The following is a 23,437-nucleotide window of genomic DNA, read 5'->3' as shown; positions in this document are numbered from 1 at the left end:
AAAGATGAAAAATATTTTTAAAGTACACAATTCTGGAGAGGAAAGAAAGAAATCTGTGTTTAAGAGCTGCAGCTATAAGCAGCAAGCAATTCCATCCTTGTTCCAAAATAGCTCCTCAGAAATATTTCCGAGGTCATCCTGAAGGTACAGCGGTCTTTCAGAAAGGCATCTTCTTTCCTTAAAACTCTTGCCTGCTGTCCCCATCAGACTCTTATACTTAGTGCATAAAGTCTCCCACCCTTTGAATAATCTATAAGGAGCATCCTTTTGTGGCAACAAGGTGCAATGTGGGGGTGCAATGCCAGCTTATACTGATAGCCTCAGGTGTCCGGAAGGCAAACCATAACACTTGGCAGAATGCCAACTTCTCTTGGTTCTGTTCCCTTACAATCAGAGAAACAAAAACACGCATCTGCCTGTTTCAAAGACTCCAGAGATTTTGTGGGGTGACCCGTGGGCATGTGTATGTGCATTGTCTAGGAGAATATGGTATTATTCCCCCTTTCTGAGAAAAGGTACCTCCCCTCCCATTGGTGCCCACCTGTTCTGGAATGGGCACCTGGGCGTATTACCCCCTTATCTTTAATCGGGTTCTGGGCTTCCGTTATTTGTGTGATTCTAAAAAAATGGAAGAAAAAGGAACTTGAGCTAAACCTTTGACCCTTTTCTCCTTACATCTTGGGGGAAAGGCCCAGGTATTGTTCTGGTAAGGTGCAGCAGTGGAGTGTACTCAGACTGGAAGCCTTTGCAACCAGTCTGAATTTGAAGCAGGCAGCAGGTTGAAGCCCAGTTGAGGCTCTCCCTATTGTAGGGGTAGTGGCTGAGCCAGGCAAGGAAAATTATTTACCTTCTTTGACTTGATTTAGGTCTATGTCTATGACTTAACATAATTTTCTACAGAAGCGCAACCAAAGAAAATGCACACCTCAGAGAGACCTCCCCTCTTGCTGTTACATACGCTTAGAAGATAGAAATGTCTAGTGTTATCAAATTTATGGGGACAGAGCTTGGCATGAAACCAAGTTTTTAAATGCCAATCTGACCTTAAAAGGTGGAGAGGAGGGCCAGGCCGCTGGTGCAGCGGTTAACTTCGCACGTTCCACTTTGGCGGCCTGGGGTTCGCTGGTTCGAATCTCAGGTGCGGACATGGCACTGCTTGGCCAGCCATGCTGTGGTGGGCGTCCCACATGTAAAGTAGAGGAAGATGGGCATGGATGTTAGCTCAGGGCCAGTCTTCCTCAGCAAAAAGAGGAGGATTGGCAACAGTTAGCTCAGGCCTAATCTTCCTCAAAAAAAAAAAAAAAAGGAGGTCATTGAAGGTTTTTGAGTAAGAGAGTGAGGCTATGCTACAAAGCAATTATGTGCATGAATGTCCTTAGAGATCACCTAGCTCTGTACCCTACTTTATAGACAAAGTCACAAAAAGAGTCATTGGCAGAGACCTTCCTATCTCTTAGGCCAGTTTTCTTCCCACTGTATGATGTCCTCACACTAACTTCTCAGATTAGGCAGTGAGAGGGAAAGACAAAGAGTAAAGAGGGAGTCACCTGGAAGGACCCTTCCCCACAGAGTAGGTGGCCTTTAGGTGAAGTCAATGTAAACTCCACGAGGGCACAGACACAGAAACATAACTGGGAAGGTTATCAGAGGGGGCAGGCCCCCAGTCACCACAATTGGGACCTTTTCAACAGTTTGTGAAGATAGTCATAATGCTGTGATAATTGTTAAGGTTATTTAAAAAAAGGAATTTGGAGGAATCAGTGTGAAAGCCACATCAGGAGATGAATAGATAGATAGTTAGTGTGTGCCTCAGCCTGGAGGTGTACCCCAGTTTGGAGTGTCTCCCAGTATGTGGCCTGCTCTGCCTCTGCAGCCCACCTCTCATTGCTGTAATCTCAGGGCCCAGTGCAGTGCCTGATAGCCCTCAGGCTCTCACTGCTGTGAAAGGAAGAAGGGAGGGAGGGAGAGACTGCGGTCATTTCAGGGCAGAGGGATGTCTTGGAGAGGCCAGTTGGTGACTCTAGAGGAGGAGGAGGACGCCATGAGCAAGTCTAGAGGGGTAAGCGATCCACCATAGAGAAGGGAGAAGCTTCCTCCTGGGAGACTTGGGTGAAACCTGGTGCTGAGGTGGAGATGCTCACCAAACTGCAGAGGAGGAGGAAGGAAGAGTACCTCATGGGACGGATCTTTGCAGTACAAGTGGTTGGGGTCTTCTCCCACCAGTCAGCTTGGGGCTGGGGAGTTGAAAAAAACACTAACGTAGGAAGGATCCATAGTCATAGCAGTCAACATGTGGTCATACTTTGCAACTTTCTTTAAAAAAATTTCTTTTTTAAATTTCAGCTTTATTGAGGTGTCATTGACAAAATTGTAAGATATTTAAAGTGTACATCATGGTGATGTGATATATGTGTATATTGTGAAAAGATTCCCTCCATCTGGTTAATTAACACATCCATCACCTCACATATTTATCTTTTTTGGTTTTGTTTTGGTGAGAACATTTAAGTTCTGCTCTCCTTAGCAAATTTCACATGTACAATACAGTGTTATCAACTGTGGTCACCCTGTTTTACATTAGATAGTTCAGGCCTTGTTCATCTTATAGCTGAAAATTTGTTCCTTTTACCAACTTCTTCCTATTTCTCTCACCCTCTCACCCTCTGGGTTGCATGTATGTGTATGTGAGTGAGCATGTGTGTCATGGGATTTTATTGTGTGCAAATGTAACATTTGCCTAACAGTGGGCATTGTATTTGAGAAAAGATGTAGGGTCCATCTCTTTTCCCCTTTGAAAACAAATGATGGACTTTGTTTTGCTTTGCTGCTGGTATGTTTGTGGTATGTGTTCATATGCATGTATTATGGAAATCAGGAGACTTTTGAATTGTCATAGTGTTACATAGAAACTTTGGGTATAATCTTCAGAAGGGGCAGGACCCTTAATGATATTTTTCTCGGAGGCCCAGCACTGAAACTTGTGTTTATCATGGGATGACAATGGATTTGTGCATTACTTGTGTCACAGGAACGAGTTAGAATACAGAATCATCAGCTCTGCTGCTCTCTGCAGTGACCTTGGTTTGTTAGCACCTTGGGCCCTGGTTTTCTGGGCCTGCTGGCACAGGAGGCAGTTTTGATCCCTAGAGCCCCTTGTGGCTCAAAAAAGCATCTGAATCAGTGACTTTTTCTGTTATCAACTTGAATGAGATAAATATTGGACACAACATTTTTTCAAGAGAGGTGTTTCTTTCTAACTAATATAATCATTTTCAGGGTTTTGAGAGAGGTGTTCATCAGGGCAGAAAATGTCTGCCAGTGTCAGCTAAAATTAGACCCTCCCTCTGTGTGATCGGCTCATCTGTTCATTACAAACTGCCAGGTGCTCCATCTGCCTTTCTCACTGTTACCCCTTCTCATTACCTTGCAACCTCATCCCCAATATTGCTGTGTAATCTGTTCACTGGGGACACTAATGATGCAATGTGTGAATCCAGAGTCTGGCACCTAGTAGCACCTTGATAGAGAGCTGTGATTGCAGCATTAAAATATGCTAACAAGCTGCAGGAACTAATGGGCACTGCTTTTACACTGCACATGTTCATTTGGTGCTATTGCCGAATGTGGGGACAGAACAGGAGGGTGCGCTGTTCATATCCCAGTGTTTTGTTGGGGGGGTTGTTTATTGCAGTGTTATTCTCTGAAAGGGCCCTCCTGTCTCCTTTATAAAGTGTGCTGCCTTTCTGCAGCTACGATAATAGAAGAACCCCCTTTAGTTAGGGAGAATGAGCAAGAGAGCAGAGTTCACATGAAGGAGGAATGTTAACGATAATGATAGGAAGCAGTCATTTGATTAAAATAAATTAGGTTTTATCTTGTTATGGTTAAATTTTACCTAGGTGGAGTTTCTGAGCTCTAGAAAGAGTTCTAAATGTGTTACATAAATGTGTAAAAGAATTCCATTATACCACATTTAAAGGGATGATTTAAGTGCATTAAATTAAATTTTAAATAAATAGAATTTTGAATTTCTGGGTTACAGTTTTGTCCTGAATTTGCTTCCTGACTTATATTAACAAATGCCTCTGTTCTGTTCATAATCTTTGCTCTTATTAATACTAAGACTCACCCTTGGCTCTTCCCTCCACTTACTTGCTTGCTCTCACTTTGCAGAAGTCAGTTGGGTGAAAAACATACTCAGTTAGTGGAAAAGATAGCTGGATACTATCTGCTGTACAGGGCTGGTGGTATTTGTCCAAATTGAAGGATTACTCTCTGCAAGAGGGTGGCAGGAGGACATGCCTAGCCTACAATGGGAGTTCACCTAAGCCACAGGTTCAGGCAGCTGGCAGAGGTGAGGTAGGCAGAGTGCTGAGTGCCAGGGCACTCAAGGCTCAGGCTGACACACAGTGGACCTTGTCCAGAAGGTGCTGGGGAGCAGGAAAGCACTGGTTCCTATGATAGATGCTGTTATATTGGATGTTTTGTGTTGCCTTGGAGATCATAGCACACTGAGTTCAGAGATATAGGTCATAATCATTTATATATTCCTTCATTCATCAGATATCCCACTCGGGTATGCACTTTGCTGGATCCCCCAAAGCAAGACCAGGATGTGGAACCTAGTAAGTATTCAATGAGTATTTGTTGAAAAGATTCATATGCACCAGTCACTGTGCTGGGCAATTCAAATTGTGTAAGACTTGGCAGGCCTTACCTACAAAGGATGTAAAGTAGACCAGTGCTGGGATACCTGTACGCACACACACCCCCCCCCCCCCCCCAGAAAGGAGGAGTGGGTACTGCTGGTGAGGGGCCAAGAGAAGCTCGGCAGAGGACCAAGCATGCTGAAGCGCATCTTGGCACCTCGATCAGGGTTTCCCCAGGCTTGGTAGGCAGGTCATTCTACCCAGTGGGCATTTAGGCAGGGAACTCCAGGTCTCCAAGCTTTTCAAGGGCCCACACAAATGTTGGAAACCTGAAAAAAATGGTACTGCCTTTATGATAGGAAAAAAACTGCAAAATTGAAATGAACACTTGTAATTAAATGTCAGCAGAACATAAAAGCACGTCAACTAGTCAACTATGATTCATTGTCTTATGTGGGATGTGGGTGTGCTTCAGTGGTTTAGGGTGCGTCTGTGAGGCCTCTGCAGATGCTGACGTGACCCTGGGCAGCCTGTGGTGAGAAGAGGCTGGAGCCTGCAGTGACACCTGCACCTGATTGAGAAGGTGGAGAAATACCAGGAGCTTTTCAGCATTATTCCATAGCCCGGGCATGCCCTCCTCACCATGCCTTGTGTCCTCACTCTTCATGGAGGAGTCGGGCTCAGTTACTTTGTGCACCTGTTTAAGACAGGAGAGGAAGAGCAGGTACAGAGATGCAACCCCTTTACAACTGGAACAGAGCATGTGTCTGCTCCCAGGTAAGCTGCCCAGGAGCTTGGCTGCCCACCTCCTCTTCATCTGTGTTCAGCCCCACACTAGGCGGCAGTCGAGGAGTGTTAGCACAGACATCCCTGAAAATGTGAACTGAGCAGTAAATATTTATGGAGAGAAGAGCCTGCTATGTGATAGCAGGATGAATAAAGCTAGAGTTCCTGCTCTCCCAGAATTTATAGTTGGGCTTAGGCAGTAAGATACATCTTACCGTTGAAGGACAACAGCAAAGTGAGGGCATGGTAAGTGCCCATCCCCTTATGGACTGCCCCTAACCCCTCATTTGGGCATTCCTGTGCTTCCTCCTCAGTTCCACCTGCACAGGAAGGTTTGCTCTGGTCCTAGAACCCAGCCTGCCAGGCTGGCCCAGGCACATACCAGGATTATCTTCACAAGGCAGGACCCTCTTCCCACGCGAGAGAGGAGAAGACATCCCTTCACCTGAAGAACACAACAGTAGGGTAGCTGCCAAGGGGGACTTTGAAAGAGAAATGGTTCCCAACAGTGTGATGGATAGCACTCTGTCAACCTATATATATGTATCAGGAGCGTTATTCTCCTGGGATCTCTCTTTACAGTAGGATTCATGGCTAACATGTCTCATGTGCAGTCAAGGTCACTAATATATAGTTGAGGAACTATATAAAGTGCTTTGCTGTGCAGCGGGAAACTCATCATAGGTTCTAATTAAAACCACAGTCACCCCTCTCCTAGGCTTTTCTTAATACATCATTACAGTAATTTTGGAAGGATACTTTTCTACAACTTTTTTTTTTCTGCTTCCTACCTTCCCACACAGGAGTTAAACTTTGAAACACACATATACTCCCTCATCTTTTTTCCCTTCCCTCCCTCCACCCCACCGATCTGACTCCCTCCTTCACTTCTCTTTCTTCTTCTTTTTCTTCTTAAACTGGATAATGATGTCTGCTGTCTGTACTTGGGGCTGTTTGAAATGAAATGTAGAATGAAGGTTTCAGCAGAGGTGTTAAGGCACAGGGAATGAGAGCGTATCTCAGGGGCTGATAGAGATTTACAGAGGGTACACAGCCCTATAACGGTGGCTCCCTAATACACCAGAAGAGGAAGGCCACACTGGGAGTCCACTAACACCTGCCTGCCAGCTCAGGTCCTGGCCTTTGTCTTTTTGGGGTTCTTTCAAACACTGTGGGCAGCTGCCACAGAAGTTGATAAAGACTTTGAGAAGTGGGGTGTGGTCTGAAATGAACACAGACACAAAGTGGGGAGTGACAAAGGGTGTGTGATGTGTGTATGTGTGGGGTGTTTGTGTGGCTGTACATGCCTGTAGTTTATATTTTTGTTTATTTAAAAATAGCATCCTGATGTTCTAAATTGCAAGATTGGAAGATCCCTTAGAATCCTGAGATGGCTTTTTCAGTGACTGAGCCTCACTTATAATGTTCTAGCAACCATCTTCTCTGAATGCAGCTCTATATCATTTTGAGCAGAGGTCCCACCTTGAGTAATTCTTCTTGGACATCATTTACTAGAGAGCAATGAGAGAAAACCAATACGGTTTTTCCTTCCTTTCTTAAACACTCAACTCCAGGAACCTTATATAAAATACCCAATCATTATCTTTGCCTTCAGTTGAAATGGGAGAATCAAATTGCCCTCTTTCCTACAATGGGAAATATCACCTATTATAGAAGATGCCTGTGGACTCATTCCTACAGGATGTAATGGGTGCACAAGAAAGAGAACAAGGGAATGAGTCATAAAAATTTCATCTCAAGCTCTCTCTTTGATGTTTTTCCTTTCTCCAATCCTCTAGCTCCTCCATGGTGTGAATTTTCTTTTTGGCAACTGTCTTAACAAATTCTTTGGATGTGATTCTTGCATGTTAATGAACTGTAGGTTTTCTATCTGTTCGAAGAATGTATGTGTTGGATGTGGTAAGGTCAAGTTGGTGTGGCCATAGGAGGTGAAGAGAACGAGGCTTGGAAAGAAGTTTATTATACTCACAGGTCCAAGAGAAGGAGTCACTGCATGCCATGCAGGGCCACAGGAGAAAATGTCGGAGTAGAGGCAGAAGAGAAAAGTGAGGGGCGAGCGTGGGCCACAGCCTTTATTGGGGTTTTTGTGGGAAAGTCAAGGCAGGTCAGGGTAAACAGTTTAAGATTGGCTAGTTGGCAGGCTTTGGGCTATAGGGGTGGTCTTTAGTTGCCTGGTACCTGGCCCTGGCAGAGGAGTATTGCCTCCACGAGTATATGGGCCAGGTAGAGGAGGTCTGGCTCTGGATTGGTTAGTTTGCGCATCAAAGGTGTGCTCCAGGCTGAGCCCTTGGCTATCTCAAAGCATTGGCTAGCCCTGGGAGGGTCAGTCACTGCCCAGCTAGAAAAATTTTTTAAGATGTCAAAATATCATAATATACAGAAAACAAAAAATATATACAATACACTATCACTGTATGGAGAAAAATATAAGTATTGTATTAACAAGTCACACCTTTAAAAATATTATTTATAATGTATAAATTTGGGGCAAAACAAATATATTTGTTAACACAAAGGGCTCAATTTATCAGCATTTAACAAAATGCTTTTATTGCATTGATTTTAGACATTTATTAATAAAGGACTAGGAAAACTGAAATTATAATACGTATAAGAATATTTATTGAAAGGTTATTTTATTATAACTGTACAGTAAAAAATCTTTCTCAATTTCCCAAAATGCAATCACTGGTTCTCTTGTGGAAACCATAGTGCTTTTGGTGTCATTTTTGATAGTTTAGTGTACAGTTGAACGAATATTGGTGGCACTAGATGAATGGATGATAAATTACAGTAGTATATTTTTAAGATTACGAAGAAAGCAAAAATATTTGTGAAATGAGCCTGTTTGTTGGTCTATTTTTTATTCAGAGCCCCGGCAGTCACTGCTTCCAATATATGATTCTTTTGCTTTCCATGTGTATGTCTAACAGGTCTCCTTATAGGAGTGCCAGTCATCTCACAAGTTCTTTCCATTGTTAGAAGAAACATGTTCTTGTTTGGCTCCCAGCATGCAGGGGAAGAATTGCATGTTTCACTTGCAATACTTGAATACATCTTCCAAGAACCAAGACTTCTATGAGAAGCCTTCTCATAGGCTGCTAGGCAGGAGATGGGTCCAAAGTCTAGGTGGAAAATGTATCCTGTGGTCTGGGTTACGGTATAAATACATAATTACTAAAATGACCAATTTGTAGGGGATTGAGGGGCTGGCAGGAGTTTTGCTTGAAAAGGGGATACTAGATTTTAGAAATGGTTAAAACTTACACCTCTTACTGCGTGTCTTTCTCTGAGCATGCTCTACCCATAAGAGAGTGCTGCTTCCCCAGTGGGCTGCACTGCCGGCTTCCTCTACCGCTTCCTGCACAGCTCTGCCCTTCTTCCTCTGAGCAGCTTTGGGTAAGGTGCTCCTGGGAAGGCCAGCGGAGCAACTATCATGGTATCTGAGCCATTTTAGATTCCTAATGGGTTGACTTCTTTTTCTTTCTTTCTTTTCATTGTGCTACTTTATCACTCTGTGGATTCGTCTAACCTGTATCATGTTGGATTTTAATTATTTATTTAATTACTCCTCTTCTAGATTCTGAGTAAATCCCTCCAGGATAGGGTCTGTGTTTTATTCGTTTGTAGACCCTCAATGTCCTGCACAAAGCCTACCACATAGTAGACGCTCAATGTATGTTGATTTTGACATAATATTCATAGATATACACACATTATATACAAGTCAGTTATAGACACATATATTTATTATAATTTTATTTTTGTAAACTATTCCTATAAATGAGAAAACAATATTATATTTTCAGACATAAACTAATTTAGACTGTCAGTGTAGGTTTGGACCTCAATCTGAAGCTGAAGAACCTTAATAAATTGTAGGTCAGCAGAACTATGCCACCTGCTTTTCCTTGAACACACATGGTTTCTTCTAAATTCTGTGGTTTACAGTGTTATCTAAAATTACTTCTACCCCTCCTTTGCCTTTTCTCTCATCTCCAAAGGTTCTTATCTTGGTGTCCTTCCTGGTTCACTCTAATGCCTCCCTCCAAAAGCTTCCCCAGTGCCCTCTACTGTAAGGAATTACTCTCAGCTCCATTCTCTTAGCACATGTGGCCTTCTCTTCTGCTTGTTTACTTATTTCAGTGCTTATCCTCCTGGCCTTCATGGTTATAAGCTCCCTGAAGGCAGGGAGCCATACCTTAGAGATCTTTCTATCCTGCGTAGTGCTGTGAATATGACTAGTATTTAATAAATGTTTGTTGATTGAGTGAACAAACTGATGAATATTTTTGGAAGACAATGTGTTCCAGCACCATAATCTTTGTCGTTATTGCATGCTCTAATGATTTCTTTGCCTTTCCTAATGGTGAGAGTTGTAAGGATTTACTTTCATGCATTTCTTTTTGAAAAGTGTAGTAATAGTGAGACTCCCAACTGGATCAAGAACACAGCGTAAAGAACATGAAGGTCCCGAGTGGAGGGGACATAGGGAGGAGCTTGGTGGGTGATTCTAAGGCAGGAACAGTGGAACAAATCTACACAGTTGTGTTGACTCTGCATGACAAGGGATTCAAAATGCCATTCAGGCAAAATAAATTTAGCAACTAAGAAGGAAAGCTGCATGTTACTTTAAAAGTGCTTTGTCAGCATGTGTGATGTAAGGCTTAGCTCCACTTCTCTGGCTGAAGAAGGAGAATGGGTCTTTCTTATGCACATGTCATTTTTACAAGCATCATCTGGGGCTTCGTACTTGACCAGACTTGTGGCCAGGCTGGAGTGTGTGTGCCAGGTGAAATTAGACATATCTCCATGAGAGCAGCTCTGCACATATGTTGAAACATTCACTGCATTGTTTTGTTTAATTACATGTAAGGTATAGTAGGAAGAATAATGGTCCCTCAAAGATGTGCGTGTCTTCATCCCTGGAATCTGTGAATATGTTACCTTAAATGACGAAAGGGACTTTACACATGTAATTACTTTAAGGACCTTGAGTTGCAGAAGTTACTCTGAACTATCCAGACAGACCCAAATGCGTGGGCCTGAAAAAGCAGAGAACCTTTCCTGGCTGTGGTCAGAGGCAGATGTGACAATGGAAGAAGAGTCAGAGAGATGTGATGTGAAAAGGACACAACCCACCATTGCTGGCTTTGAAGATGGAGAAAGGGGCTTTGAGCCACAGAATGTGGGCAGCTTCTAGAAGATGGAAAAGGCAAAGAAACATTCTCTCCTAGAGCCTCTGGGGAAGAACACGGCACTGCTGACGCCTTGATTTTAGCTCAGTAGGATTCATTTCAGACTTTGACCTCAAGAACTGTAGGATAATAAATGTGTATTTTAAGTCACTGAGTTTCTGCTAATTTGTTATAACAGCACTAGGGAACTAATACATATGGTCTTGCATATATAAAGTTTTCGTTTAAATAAAAAGAAGAAAAAATTCCAGTTCTGCAATTTCTCAGTGTTTACACTGTCTGAGAAATAGAGACATTTACATTAGCTCCAACTCTACAAATTTTAGGCCAACCTCTTCATTTTCATAAGCATTCCCTAAGTTTCTGCCTTAGGTCACACACTTGATCCAGCTCTGTATCATAGGTCATGTCACACAATGACAGAGAGGTGAATCGAGAACCACAGTCTCCTGAGTCCTCATTCATAGGTATTGTCATTTCACTGAACAATTTCTCAAGGTTCCTTTTGAAGAGGAATACTAAAGGGAGGTGTTTTACATGGATACAGTACATTAGAGGAGTGGAGATATATTTGAAAATAATAGTTAATTAACATTAGTTCTCTAAATTGATAGTTTAGAGCAGTCCATTAGAGTGGACCCATATCATGTGCCCAATGTCATATGTGTCTTTTTTTTTTTTTTGTATTTTCTAATAGATTTGCTGGGTAAAGAAAATTATGTTTGTCTTATGGGGAGATGCTGCTGTTGTGAGGGAACAAAAAAGGAGAATTAGAGATGAGGATATTTAAGGTAGAGAATTCATAGCTCCTGACTTTTTAGATCATGGACCTCTTGTCAGTAAAAGATTTTGAGGATAATCCCCATTTTATGTGTGTTTAATTATTTGAAAATTATACACATGTACTATTTTACAATTATAAACTTTATAAGATAAACACAAAATTATAGATTTTACCAAGAAATGAGATAGAAGAAATCTCATGTTTTCTTCCTACAGTGAATGAGTCACCCTGCTGAGGTGTGTGCCACTCATAGCAGATAGTACTGCTCTAGAAGAAGTCCTCCATAGCTTGCCCTCTGCGTGACCCTAAGGACCTTACTCAGCCTCCATTGGTGGCATCAACCTCCTCATCCATTATTATGAGTGATTAATGCTCCCTACCATGCCATATTGGAATGGATTGGTTTATTTTCTCTGTAAGTTCTGTGGGAGCAGATAGCTGACTTATCTTGTCCCCACTGAATGTCACAGTGCTTACCTACAAGAGTGTTCCATGAACAACTGTCAAGTGAATGAATGGATGTATTCATGAATGCCAGACCACTATAGAAGATGAGAAGAGCCAGAGCTGGGCGTCTGGGGATGGGTACAGATAGCCTTGAAGAATGTTTGGGATTTTAAAAGTCGTGGGGAGCGCTGAGGAGGTGTAGGGGGACATTAGAAACAAACGCAAAGAAGATCCAGGAAGACTTGAAGAACAGAGACACTAAGTTTACTGAAGGAGAGTGGAAAGTTCTCACAGGAAAGGAAATTATGAAGAAGGGTTTGAAGTCAATTGTTTAATTAGTTAACGTAGTTAAACTTCATTCTGTAGAAACTACATAAAGTTTTTGAGCAGTGGACTAACATCGTATACTGTGATAGCAATAACAACTAATTACAGCAATAGAACAACAACAAGTGCTTGTAGAATCCTTCACTATCCCCAAAGTAGACAGACTGTTCACTGTGGACATTCTGGAAATAAAGCATGCCAGGTGTGAGATAGGTTGGAATAGGACAGTGGCAGTAAGACTAGGAAGCAAGGGGTCAATGTGAATACTCTCAAAACTTAAATACAGACAAGATGACGGACTGACTGTGGAGCTGGGTGGTAGGGCAGGAGAAGCCAGGGTAAGTGTTCAGGTGTCAAGCCTGGGTGAACAAAGATGTGATTCACCAGACTGCAGTTGGAGAGGGGTTGCTTTTCAGGAAAAGATGCCAAGTTTGGTGTAACATAAGCTGAATTTTAGATAAGACTGTGAGCTATTCAGTATCCTATAAGTAGTTACATCTTGAAACTGATTTCAATGATTGTAAAAAAGAAATCTGGGAGGTATGTAATTGGGATTTGTCATCTCTACTTAATGCAAAAGTCTTCCATGCCCAAGCTTTGAAAAGTTCTCCAAGGAAGGAGTGTGTTAGTGCAGCGGGGGGATGGTGCAGAAGACCAGGGCAGGCTCAGTTGTTGTAGCTGTAAGGGGTGGACCAGGGCTGTCCCAGGACATCACCCAGAAATGCAAAGACCCTAAGGAAAGCGCCATCTAGGAACTTGTCTGTAATGAAGGAGCCAGAGGGATCCGATGTGTTGGTGAAAATTTGCTATCTAGACTCAAGCAGTGTAATAGCACTCTTGTCAGGAAGTGTCTCTGGGAGATCTGGACACTTTGGGTGGGGTTGCCATGGGAACCTTCCCTCAGCTCTTAAGGAACAGCTAAACAGACAAGTCCAGACCTTTAGTGACAACAACTGAGGATGGCTCTAAGGGATAGTGGAGCGTTTTTCCTACTTGCGGCTCTGGGGCCATGGCTGTAAGGATCTCTCTGAAACAATTGGTGATTTCCTGAAGATACCACACAGAATTTCTAGATTCAGGCACGGTGTGTGTGTGCACTTAGGGAAGGGCTGCCATGTGAGCAGTGATTTCTTCCTGGGCGTGGTCACATAACCTCTAGACTTCCACAGGTGAGGATAGACCCTGAGGCTCCCTCCTTTTCCCTAACCCTCTTTTTTGTCTCTGAAGAAAGCTCCTTTCTCCGTCTTCATTTCTTTGAGAGAGCCTGCTGCTTGCCAGGCTCCACTTTCCAGTTATTTGCACCCCAGCCTTGGATTTGGAAGAGCATAGCCAGGGAGCGACCCATGGACACTTGACTGATGAAGAATTGGATGCATTGCATTTGTTGCCTGTTAGTGCTGTAGCTCCGTTGTGTTATTTTTATATTTGAACAGGCTTAAAAACAGTTCTTAACACATATTCTCAGTTTTTGTGATAGTGAGTTGATCAAAGTACGTTGTGCCTTCCAGAGGCTCTGATTTATATCAGATAGTGTACACTCTGCTCACACAATTCTGATATTTATTCCTAATTCTGAGAAATTAACTGCAGGTCACATTTCAGTCTTCCCAAGATACTCTCATGGGCACTCTTGTGCTGTAGGAAAGATGGCCCTGGCATGAAGACCAGTTGTGGCACACTGCATTTCAGACCATCTTGACAACTACTCTTCTAGCTTTGGGGAAAATCTTAGCAGCTAAGAAATATATGCTGCAGACTAAGAGAAAAGGACCCAAGATTTCTTTTTAAAATATGTTTCTTAACTTGTTCTCTGGCATAATTTCTGCATTTATTGATAGTGTTTCTCAGCATTTCATGAAATTTCTGCCTTTTATATGTGGAAAAAACAGAGGCTATTTTAAATTATAAAGACAAGCTTTAATCTAGTCCAAGAAACTGGGGGAAATAGACTTCTTTTCTTGCTTTTAGCCCCATTTCCCTACCTAATGTTAAATATGACTATTTCTCCCAATTTGGAGAGTTTTCTTTGTAGAATATGAATGAGTTATTTACTGGGTAACAAAAAGACAAGCCTTTCAAGTACAAATGGAGCTTTGGAGATCTCTCAATTTTAAAGACTAATCTCTGCATAAACACAACTGTTTCTCCATATTGCTGGGAACACTCCATCTAGCTGTTTGGCCACATTTTTTATTACGGTTTTTATAATATGAAACTATTGCTAATAGCTCAGCAGAGAAGTATTTAGGTGCAGTAGCAATAAGGGTGTATTTACATTGCCTTAAACTGTTGAATGAACAAAGAATAGTAGGTTTCTATAGAAAATGCTCTAATCTGATAAATACAATTAGGCATTGCATATTTTCATTTCCCTACATTTTTCTGAGCTCATGTCAACCAGTAATCTCATTTCATTGTTTTGGTTTTCCTTATTAAATGTCTGGTTATACCTTTTGTTTAGGTATCAAAATCTTTAGGCTCAAAATCTTACAGCAAGTTTTCCTTTATGTAAATGAATGATACAACATCCAAACCGTCTGCCATTTGGAATAATTTGGAGGTTGCTGTGTCTCTAGCACCTTCCACCAGAAAGTGCACCTGGATATAGAAAGGTGGAGCCTTTGCATTCTGAAATACCCTTTGGGGCTGACAGAGCCTGACTGTTTTGAATTTCACATCCCTGTGGATGGGGCTTGTGAACCCTCCTTCTCTTCAACCCCCGTCCCCACCCCAAGGTTTTAGGACAAAACTAGATTAGTGAATTCATGGCTTGATAGACTGAAGAGAAAAATGAGGCTCTGTGCTCCATATTCATGTGCATCTGCCCCTCCTGGTGACATGCTAATTGGTTGGCCTGGGCACAAGACTAGGAAGCACAGGTTTCCTGTTGCTCACACAGTGCATCCTGTCTGCTGTGATGGGAGAAAGGCAAGTGAGGTGAACGGGCTAAAAGAAACATTGCTCAGCGCAGGATGGCAGCCTCTTGGATGTAAAGTCAAATGATTATTTTCTCTAAGAATCTCCCTAGTAAAAGTCTACATAGCTCCTAATAAATATATTGCTATTTTGTAATTTAAATGAAGTCATATTTAACCTGCATAAAATCTGTTTTAAAAAATGTGAATATATTTTCTGTTTATTGCTATAATTCAGTTAAGCAGTACTCAATTGTTGCTTGCATGTTAAAATCAGCTTATCAAATAGCATGCCTGCTCTTCATTCTTATGCTGCATTTTTCATTTATTCTGAAGGTCGGATGAATATGTTCAGATTCTGTTATCATGTTGGAGCTAGAAATGAAAAGATGATTTAACCTTTTATAACTTCTTAAAGAATCATATAATATCAGGAAATTAATGTATAGGAGTTATGGACAAATGCACAGTCCTGAATATTTTCAACTATCAAAAATTAATAAAAGGGATGAAAATTGGAAAGAGTGGGTGTGTTGAAGCATTTGATTTTGAAGTACTATTCATTCATCACTTGTTGGACTCAACAATCTTGTTCTAGTTCAAGAGGGCAGTATTTGGTGCCTTTTATGCCCTCATTGGCTCACAATACCCAAAAATCATGTTACACTCGACATCAAGGTCAGTATCTGTTGGTGGAGGATGTGAAGCCAAAAGGAAATGGGATTTCCTAGTAGGGCTTGTGGCTTCGCAGAGGATTGTTGTGGGAAAGACACTAAATACATTTAGACAATTTCTTCCTCTTCATTACAAGTGTTTTTCTTGGGGCTGGCCTGGTGGCGTAGTGGTTAAGTTCACATGCTCCACTTTGGTGACCTGGAGGTGGTTAGTTCAGATCCTGGGCATGGACCTACGCACTGCTCATCAAGCCATGCTCTGGTGGCATCCTACATACAAAATAGAGGAAGATTGGCACAGATGTTAGCTCAGGGACAGTCTTCCTCATCAAAAAAAAAAAAAGTGTTTTTCTTTATTTCTAGCAATGCTGAGTTATGGACATGTGTATAAACTGTAATGCTGCAAGTTAGGCCTCTCTGTCTAAAATCTCACCTTCTTCATTCTCTCTACCCCTTCTGTTGCTTTTTTTCCCCCCCTTGTCACTTGTCACTTGTCACTAATTAACATACTCTATGTTTTACTTACCTTGCTTGTTGTCTGTCTCTTCTTCCAGAATGTTACTTCAGGAGGGTAGATATGTCTTTTTAGTTCACTATGAAGTACCTTCAATACTTAGAACAATACCTGGGAGTACAATTAATATATGTTGAATGAAATAATGAAGTGATCTTTTTTAAAAAAATTTTTAATGCCTTTTTTTTTTTGGGTGAGAAAGATTGGCCCTGAGCTAACATCTGTTGCCAATCTTCCTTTTTTCTTTCCCTCCCCAAAGCCCCAGTGCATAGTTGTATATCCTAGCTGTAAATCATTCTAGTTCTTCTAAGTGGGATGCCTCCACAGCGTGACTTGATGAACAGTGTGTAGGTCCGTGCCCAGGATCTGAACCGGCGAACCCCAGGCCACTGAAGCAGAGTGCGCAAATTTAACCATTCGTCCATGGGGCTGACCCCTGAACTAATCTTTAACTTGATACTCAGAGCATAGTTTTTGTATAGTAATAAATATTTGGAATTAATTATCTTTTTAAAAAATAGTGGAATTGTAGTTCAACATAAGAAAGTCAACTAATGTAGTATACCACGTTAATGGAATGAAGGAAAAAAACCATATGCTAATCTTGGTAGACACAAAAAAGGCATTTGACAAAATCCAACATCCTTTCATGATAAAAACACTCAAAAAAAAACAAAAACCCCAGGAATACAAAGGAACTTCCTCAACAAAATAAAGGCAATTTATGAAAAACACACAGCTAACACCATACTCAGTAGTGAAAGACTACAAGTGTTCCCCCTAAGATCAAGAACAAGACAAGGATGCCTGCTTTCACCACTGCTATTCAATATTTTACTAAAAAGTATAGCCAGAACAATTAGACAAGAAAAAGAAAGAATAGGTATCCAAATTGCAAAGAAAGAAAGAAAACTATGTTTATTCACAGATGACATGATCTTATGTATAGAAAATCCTAAAGAATCCACAAGAAAGCTACAAGAGCTAATAAACAAATTCAGCAAAGTTACAGGGAAGAAGATTAACACAGAGAAATCAATTGTGTTTCTATATACATGCAATGAACAATCTGAAAAGGAACTTAAGAAACTAATTCCAGGGGGCTGGCCCCATGGCTGAGTGATTAAGTTCACACACTCTGCTTCGGCAGCCCAAAGTTTGCTGGTTCAGATCCTGGGGCGTAGACCTACAAACTGCTCATCAAGCCATGCTGTGATGACATCAAATGTAGAAAAACTAGAATGACTTACGACTAGGGAATACAACTGTGTACTGGGGCTTTTGGGAAGGAAAAAAAAAAGAAGAAGATTGGCAACACGTTAGCTCATGGCTAGTCTTAAAAAAAAAAGAAAGTAATTCCATTTAAAATAGCATCTAAAAGAATAAAATGCCTAAAAATAAATTTAACCAAGGAGGAAAGACTTATACACTGAAAACTACAAAACATTGCAGAAAGAATTTTAAAGATCTAGTTAAATGGAAAGACATCATTTATACATGGATAAGAAGACTTAATATTGCTAAGATATCAGCACTACCCAAAACGATCTACAAATTCAGTGCAAGCCCTGTCAAAATTCCGACGGCTTTTTTTTGTATAAATGCAAAAGCAGATCCTCAAATTCATCTGGAATTATAAGGAGTCTTAAATAGCCAAAATAATCTGAAAAGAAGGACAAAGTTAGCGGACTCACACTTCCCAATTTCAAAACTTACAGAGCTACAGGAATAGTAATCAAAACAGTATGGTAGTGGCATAAGGATAGACATTTAGATCAACAGAATAGAATTGAGAGTCCAGAAATATATACCCATACATCTATGGCCAACTGATTTTTGACAGGGGTGTCAAGTCCATTCACTGGGGAAAGAGTAGTATTTTCAACAGTGGTGCTGGGACAACTGAATTTCCACATGCAAAAGAATGAGGTTGGAATCGTATCTCACACCAAATACAAAAATTAACTGAAATGGATCAATTACCTAAATATAAGAGCTAATACCATGAAACTCTTAGAAGAAAACAGGGGAAAATCTTTATGACCTTGGATTTGGCAGTGGATTCTTAGATATGATACCAAAAGCATGAGCAGCAAAAGAAAAAGTAGAAAATTTGTCTTCCTCGAAATTAACAACTTTTGTGCATCCAAAGACATTATCAAGAAAGTGAAAAGACATCTTAAAGAATGGGAGAAAATATTTGCAAATCATGTATCTGATGGGAGTTTAATATCCGGAATACACAAAGAACTCCTAAAACTTAACAAAAAGACAACTCCCTTAAAAAATGGTCAAAGAACAGCAAATGAAATGGTAAATAAAACGAAAAGACAATGTATGGAATGGAAAAAATATTTGCAAATGATCTATCTGATAAGGTGTTACTGTTCAACATATATAAAGAACTCATACAACTCAATAGCAAAAAAAAAATAAAATCCAATTTAAAAATGGACAAAGGACCTTAATGGACATTTTTCCATAGAAGTTATACTAATGGCCAACAGGTACATGAAAATACACTCAACATCGCTAATCATGAGGGAAATGCAAATCAAAACCACAGTGAGATATTACTTCTCACCTATTAGAATGGCTGTCATCAAAAAAACAAGAGAAGAAATGCTGGCAAGGATGTGGAGAAAAGGGAACCCTTATGCACACTCGGTGGGATTGTAAGTTGGTGCAGTCACTATGGAAAAGAGCATGGAGGTCCTCAAGAAATTAAAAATAGAGCTAGCATATGAGCCAGCAATTCCACTTCTGGTAGTATATCTGAAGGAAATGAAAAACTTTGTGTTGAAGAGTTATCTAGACCCCCATGTTCATAGCAGCATTATTTACAATATTTACAGTAGCCAAGACATGGAAATAACCTAAGTGTCCACCAATGGGTAAAGAAAGTGTCGTATACACACACACACACACACACACACACACACACACACACAGAAATTTTTTCAGCTACAAAAAAGAAGGAAATCCTGCCATTTGCAACAGTATAGATGGACCTTGAGGGCATTATGCTAAGTGAAACGTCAGAGAAAGACAAACACTATATGATATATCTCATTTGTATGTGGAATCTAAAAAAAAAAAAGAAAAGACGGAAAATCCAAACTCATAGAAGAAGAAATTAGATTTGCAGTTGCCAGAGGTGGGGGGGTGAGAGGGGGAATTGGATGAAGGTGGTCAAAGGTACAAACTTTCAGTTATAAGATAAATAAGTACTAGGGATATAATGTACAACATGATGACTATGCTTAGCACTGCTGTATGGTATATATGAAAGTTGTTAAGAGAGTAGACCCCAAAAGTTCTCATCACAAGGAAAAAACCATTTTTTTCTTTTTGTATCTGTATGAGATGATGGATGTTAACTAAGCTTATTGTGATAATCATTTCACAATATGTGTAAGTCAAATCATTATGCTATTTACAGTAAACTTATACAGTGCTATATGTCAGTTATATGTCAATAAAATTGGAAAAATTTAAATAAAAATAAAATGTCAAGGAAAAAAATGGGCAAAGGACTTGAATAGACATTTCTTCAAAGAGGAAATCCAATGGCCAAAAAGCACATGAAAAGATGCTCAACATACTTAGTCATTAGAGAAATACATATCAAAACTATAATCACATACTACTTAACACCTAATGGGGAGCTATAATAAAAAATCAGAAAATAACAAGCATTGGCAAAGATTTGGAGAAATTGGGACCTTTGTGCATTCCTGGTAGGAATATAAAATGGTGCAGTTGCTATGGAAAACAGTTTGCCAGTTCCTCAAAAGCTAAATGTAGAATTACCAAATGACCCAGCAATTCCTCTCCTAGTCATATACCCCAAAGAACTGAAAACAGGAACTCGAACACATATTTATACACCAGTATTCATTGTAGCATTATTTACAACAGCCAAAGGTGGAAACAATCCAGATGTCTATCGTTTGATGAGTGGATAAATAAAATGTGGTATTTCCATACAATGGAATATTATTCAGTCATAGAAAGGAATGAAGTTCTGATACAGGCTGTAATATAGATGAACCTTGAAAAAACATGCTAAGTGAAATAAGCCAGGCATAAAAAGACAATTATTGTATAATTCCACTTATATGAGATATCTAGAATAGGCAAATTCATAGACAAAGTAGTTTAGGGGTTGTCAGGAGATGAGGGGAGCTTGTTTGTTGCAAAAATTTCTTTGGGATGACGGAAAAGATTTGGAAACACATAGGGTGATGGTTTCACAATAATGTGAATGTAATTAATGCTCCTGAATGGTATACTTAAAAGAGAAAAATTTCTTATATATATTTTACACAAAAAAATTAGAAAAGAAGAGGAATTATTTGGAATGGAATTAATAATGTTGAGTTTTCTCCTTCTCCAGACTAATGTCACACAGATCTGGGGATCAGGAGAGATTGAGTAATAAACTCCTTCTGCTATGACTATATATAAGAAGATAATATTCAGTAGACTGTTGACATCCAGAAGGATGTACCTGAAGACTTTTGCAAATCTCCAAATGTGAGGCTGCAGAAATGTTTGTAGAGTCTCCTGGCTTTCTCCAATATCATGTTTTTATAGAGAAATAAATGTTTCCCATGTGTTTCCTCACCCTCAAGTTTAATGGTCATGTTTCACAAAGAAATAAAGTTTTCAGCATTTTGCAAGAGTGTATAAGAATGGTGAGAAAGTAAAAATGTCAGGGTGAGTTGCAGGTTCCAGTCCTTTAGCTGGCTCTCTCCCCCATAGTGGTTGTATATAATCCTCACAACGCATGACTCAAATTTGTACTGGAGCAAAAGAGCAAATGTCCTGGACCACTGGGCCATAAGCTTCATGAGACTTATATATGAAGTCACCTTGCACCCTGCCTGGCATATAGTGTGAGGTCTAGAAGTATTTCTTGAATGAATGGGTGAGTAGGTCACTCTCAAGTAGTTGAAACCACAATCTTAAATCTGTCAGTGCTTTTAGTTATTCTCTGCATTATTTTTAAAGAATACGCTTTAAAATGAGGAATGAATTTGGGAAATGGAATCTTTGATCTACAGTAATGGCATTTCCTCTTTCTCCTTCTGAAGTGAGGACTGCAGCTTCTTGATTCATCCCACGTACAGGGTGCAGGAAGACTGAGGTGCAAGGAAATTGTTTCCTGTTTGCCCAGATTGATGCCTCACCCCTTGGCTGCACAAGCACCTTCCTCACTTGCCCGTGCTCTGCCCTGCCCTCACCTGGCATCTCTTCCTAATATGTTGGGCAACCAGAGCACTGCACTGAGACCACTCTGATGAAACATGCGGGGCCATCATAATTGCCCCCTTCCTCTTGCTACTGACTCTGCAACCACACTCACCTCTCCATGCCCAGGCTGACCTGGTTAAAGAAGCTTGTCTTCAGACAATTTTTTGGAATGCCATTACTGTGGGTGAAATCACATTCTTAGCGATCTTTTTGTAAAGTCTTCTACGTATCATTAACAATGTCACACTTAGTATGCAATACTTTCAGTATGTCCTCGAGACTGGTGGTGTTTTCCCCGTTGGCTGTTTTCTGTGGCCTTTCTGACTGGTTTGTTCTGTTGGGCTCCACACCTGCCTCTTAGGACCAATGCCTGTCTCAGACTGAAGACTGCCCTTTGTAGCCTCAGAGTGGCACAGCATAAATAGGCATCTGGAGGAATCATAAGGCTTCTTAACCTTGACTGGTTAAGGCTATGTGCAAATAATAATAGTGAACACTGATCAGCTTCTCTGCTTTGATAGCCTGTCACTCTGTATCTGCCCCTTAGGGACAGTGAATGTAGCGACGGTGTTAAGCACTTAGCACATCTGTCACTCACAGTATGCTTCATCATCACCATTAGAAAGAAACGAAGCACTGTTTTTCTTTTTTAAAGGGGAGAAAGAGGAACGAATAGGCTTAGGCAGTGCTTCTCTGATTTTTCATGCATCAGGTCACTCCATCCTCTGACATTCAGAAGACCTGGGGTGTTCTGACAGTTTGTTTTGTACAAGTTTTCAGACAATGCTGCTGCTGCTTCAATGTCAAAGGGGCCGCACTTTGAGAACCACTAGCCTAGGACACTAGAGAGCTGTCCCTGGAGGCAGCAAAGGAAGGAGGTGCTAGGAGAAGAGAATAATGCTTGGGACAGAATTACATACCTCACAGCTCTGCCTGGGACAGCCACCAGTCCAGATAAACCGAGTTCTCCCCTGTTTCGTCCTTATCATTCACTGATGATGCTACATTATTCTTGAAGAACAGTGTTTTTTGTTTTGGTTCTTATTTATTTATTTATTTAAATTTCTTTTCAGCCTTTTATGGAGTCTTTAGCACTATGGAAGAAATTTACTAAATAATTAATACCTTATTATTCCAAGAGTAGATATGAATCTCATAAGGGAAAGTCATGAGGAGAAGGATACTCAGATCATAAAAGTATTGGTTTTGACCTTCTAGTCAAAGAAACTGGATATCTTGGTTTTAGGCAGAAGGACTTTGCTTGGATGAATTTGTCTTAGCCACCAAAATCAGAAGTGCACACCTACCAGCAGCCCATTAGGACAGAGGGTGGAAAAGACATGACTGTTGGATGAGGCTTCACTCTGTTCCATCCAGCCAATGCCACAACCATGGCCAGTCCATAGGCAACGCTTTCTCCTGCACCCTGCCATCTTCTGAAGAACTACCTTCTGAAGTCCCAGTAACCAAATCAGTTCTCTGCCCTCTGAGATGTGGTGGTGGTCATTGAAACCTGGAAATGTAACAGCACTGGCCTTCCTCATTTTCCTTCAGGCACTTGAAGGAGATGGCCAGCAAGCTGGGCAGATAAAAGAAGTCATTTAGGCTTTGGTTTCAGATAAAAGACTTGAGTTTCATGAAATGTTTCAGCATAACAGTGTAGCTTCTGTCCTGTGCTGTGAAACAAATTAGAATATGAACAAAGGAGCAGCACTGTGGAGTCTGCAGTATCTTGACCTTGCCAAGGCTGTGAGCCAAATCTGAGGATTTGGGCATCCTCTAAGCTAATGAAAAATCCACCTGACAGGTTCCTTCATCCTATTCATTTCTCCTACCCCTTCCTCTCTGTCTTCTTACCTTAGC

The 23,437-nt window shown here is 40.7% G+C and overlaps 1 protein-coding gene across 46 annotated transcripts in view; it reads left to right on the top strand.

Annotated features, from left to right (window-relative positions):
• Nucleotides 1-23,437, top strand: part of LDLRAD4 (low density lipoprotein receptor class A domain containing 4) — a 427,148-nt gene that overhangs the window by 239,207 nt on the left and 164,504 nt on the right. For 6 of the 46 annotated variants that reach the window (XM_070629541.1, XM_070629543.1, XM_070629542.1 and 3 more), the window contains one exon: nucleotides 4,564-4,625. The exons of 36 other annotated variants lie outside the window; for them this stretch is intronic. Coding sequence is in view for 4 of the 10 variants with exons in the window: in XM_070629532.1 (XP_070485633.1) it covers nucleotides 5,279-5,426 (148 nt within the window). In the remaining 6 variants the exon portion in view is untranslated. Of the gene's footprint in view, nucleotides 1-4,563; nucleotides 4,626-5,124; nucleotides 5,427-23,437 lie in introns of all 46 variants that reach the window. 4 more of the 46 variants (XM_070629532.1, XM_070629533.1, XM_070629534.1 and 1 more) reach the window with 1 other exon arrangement.

This window comes from Equus przewalskii, chromosome 7 (genome assembly GCF_037783145.1).
Source record: "Equus przewalskii isolate Varuska chromosome 7, EquPr2, whole genome shotgun sequence".
Taxonomy (NCBI): Eukaryota; Metazoa; Chordata; class Mammalia; order Perissodactyla; family Equidae; genus Equus; species Equus przewalskii.
This window is presented reverse-complemented; position numbering and strand designations above follow the sequence as displayed.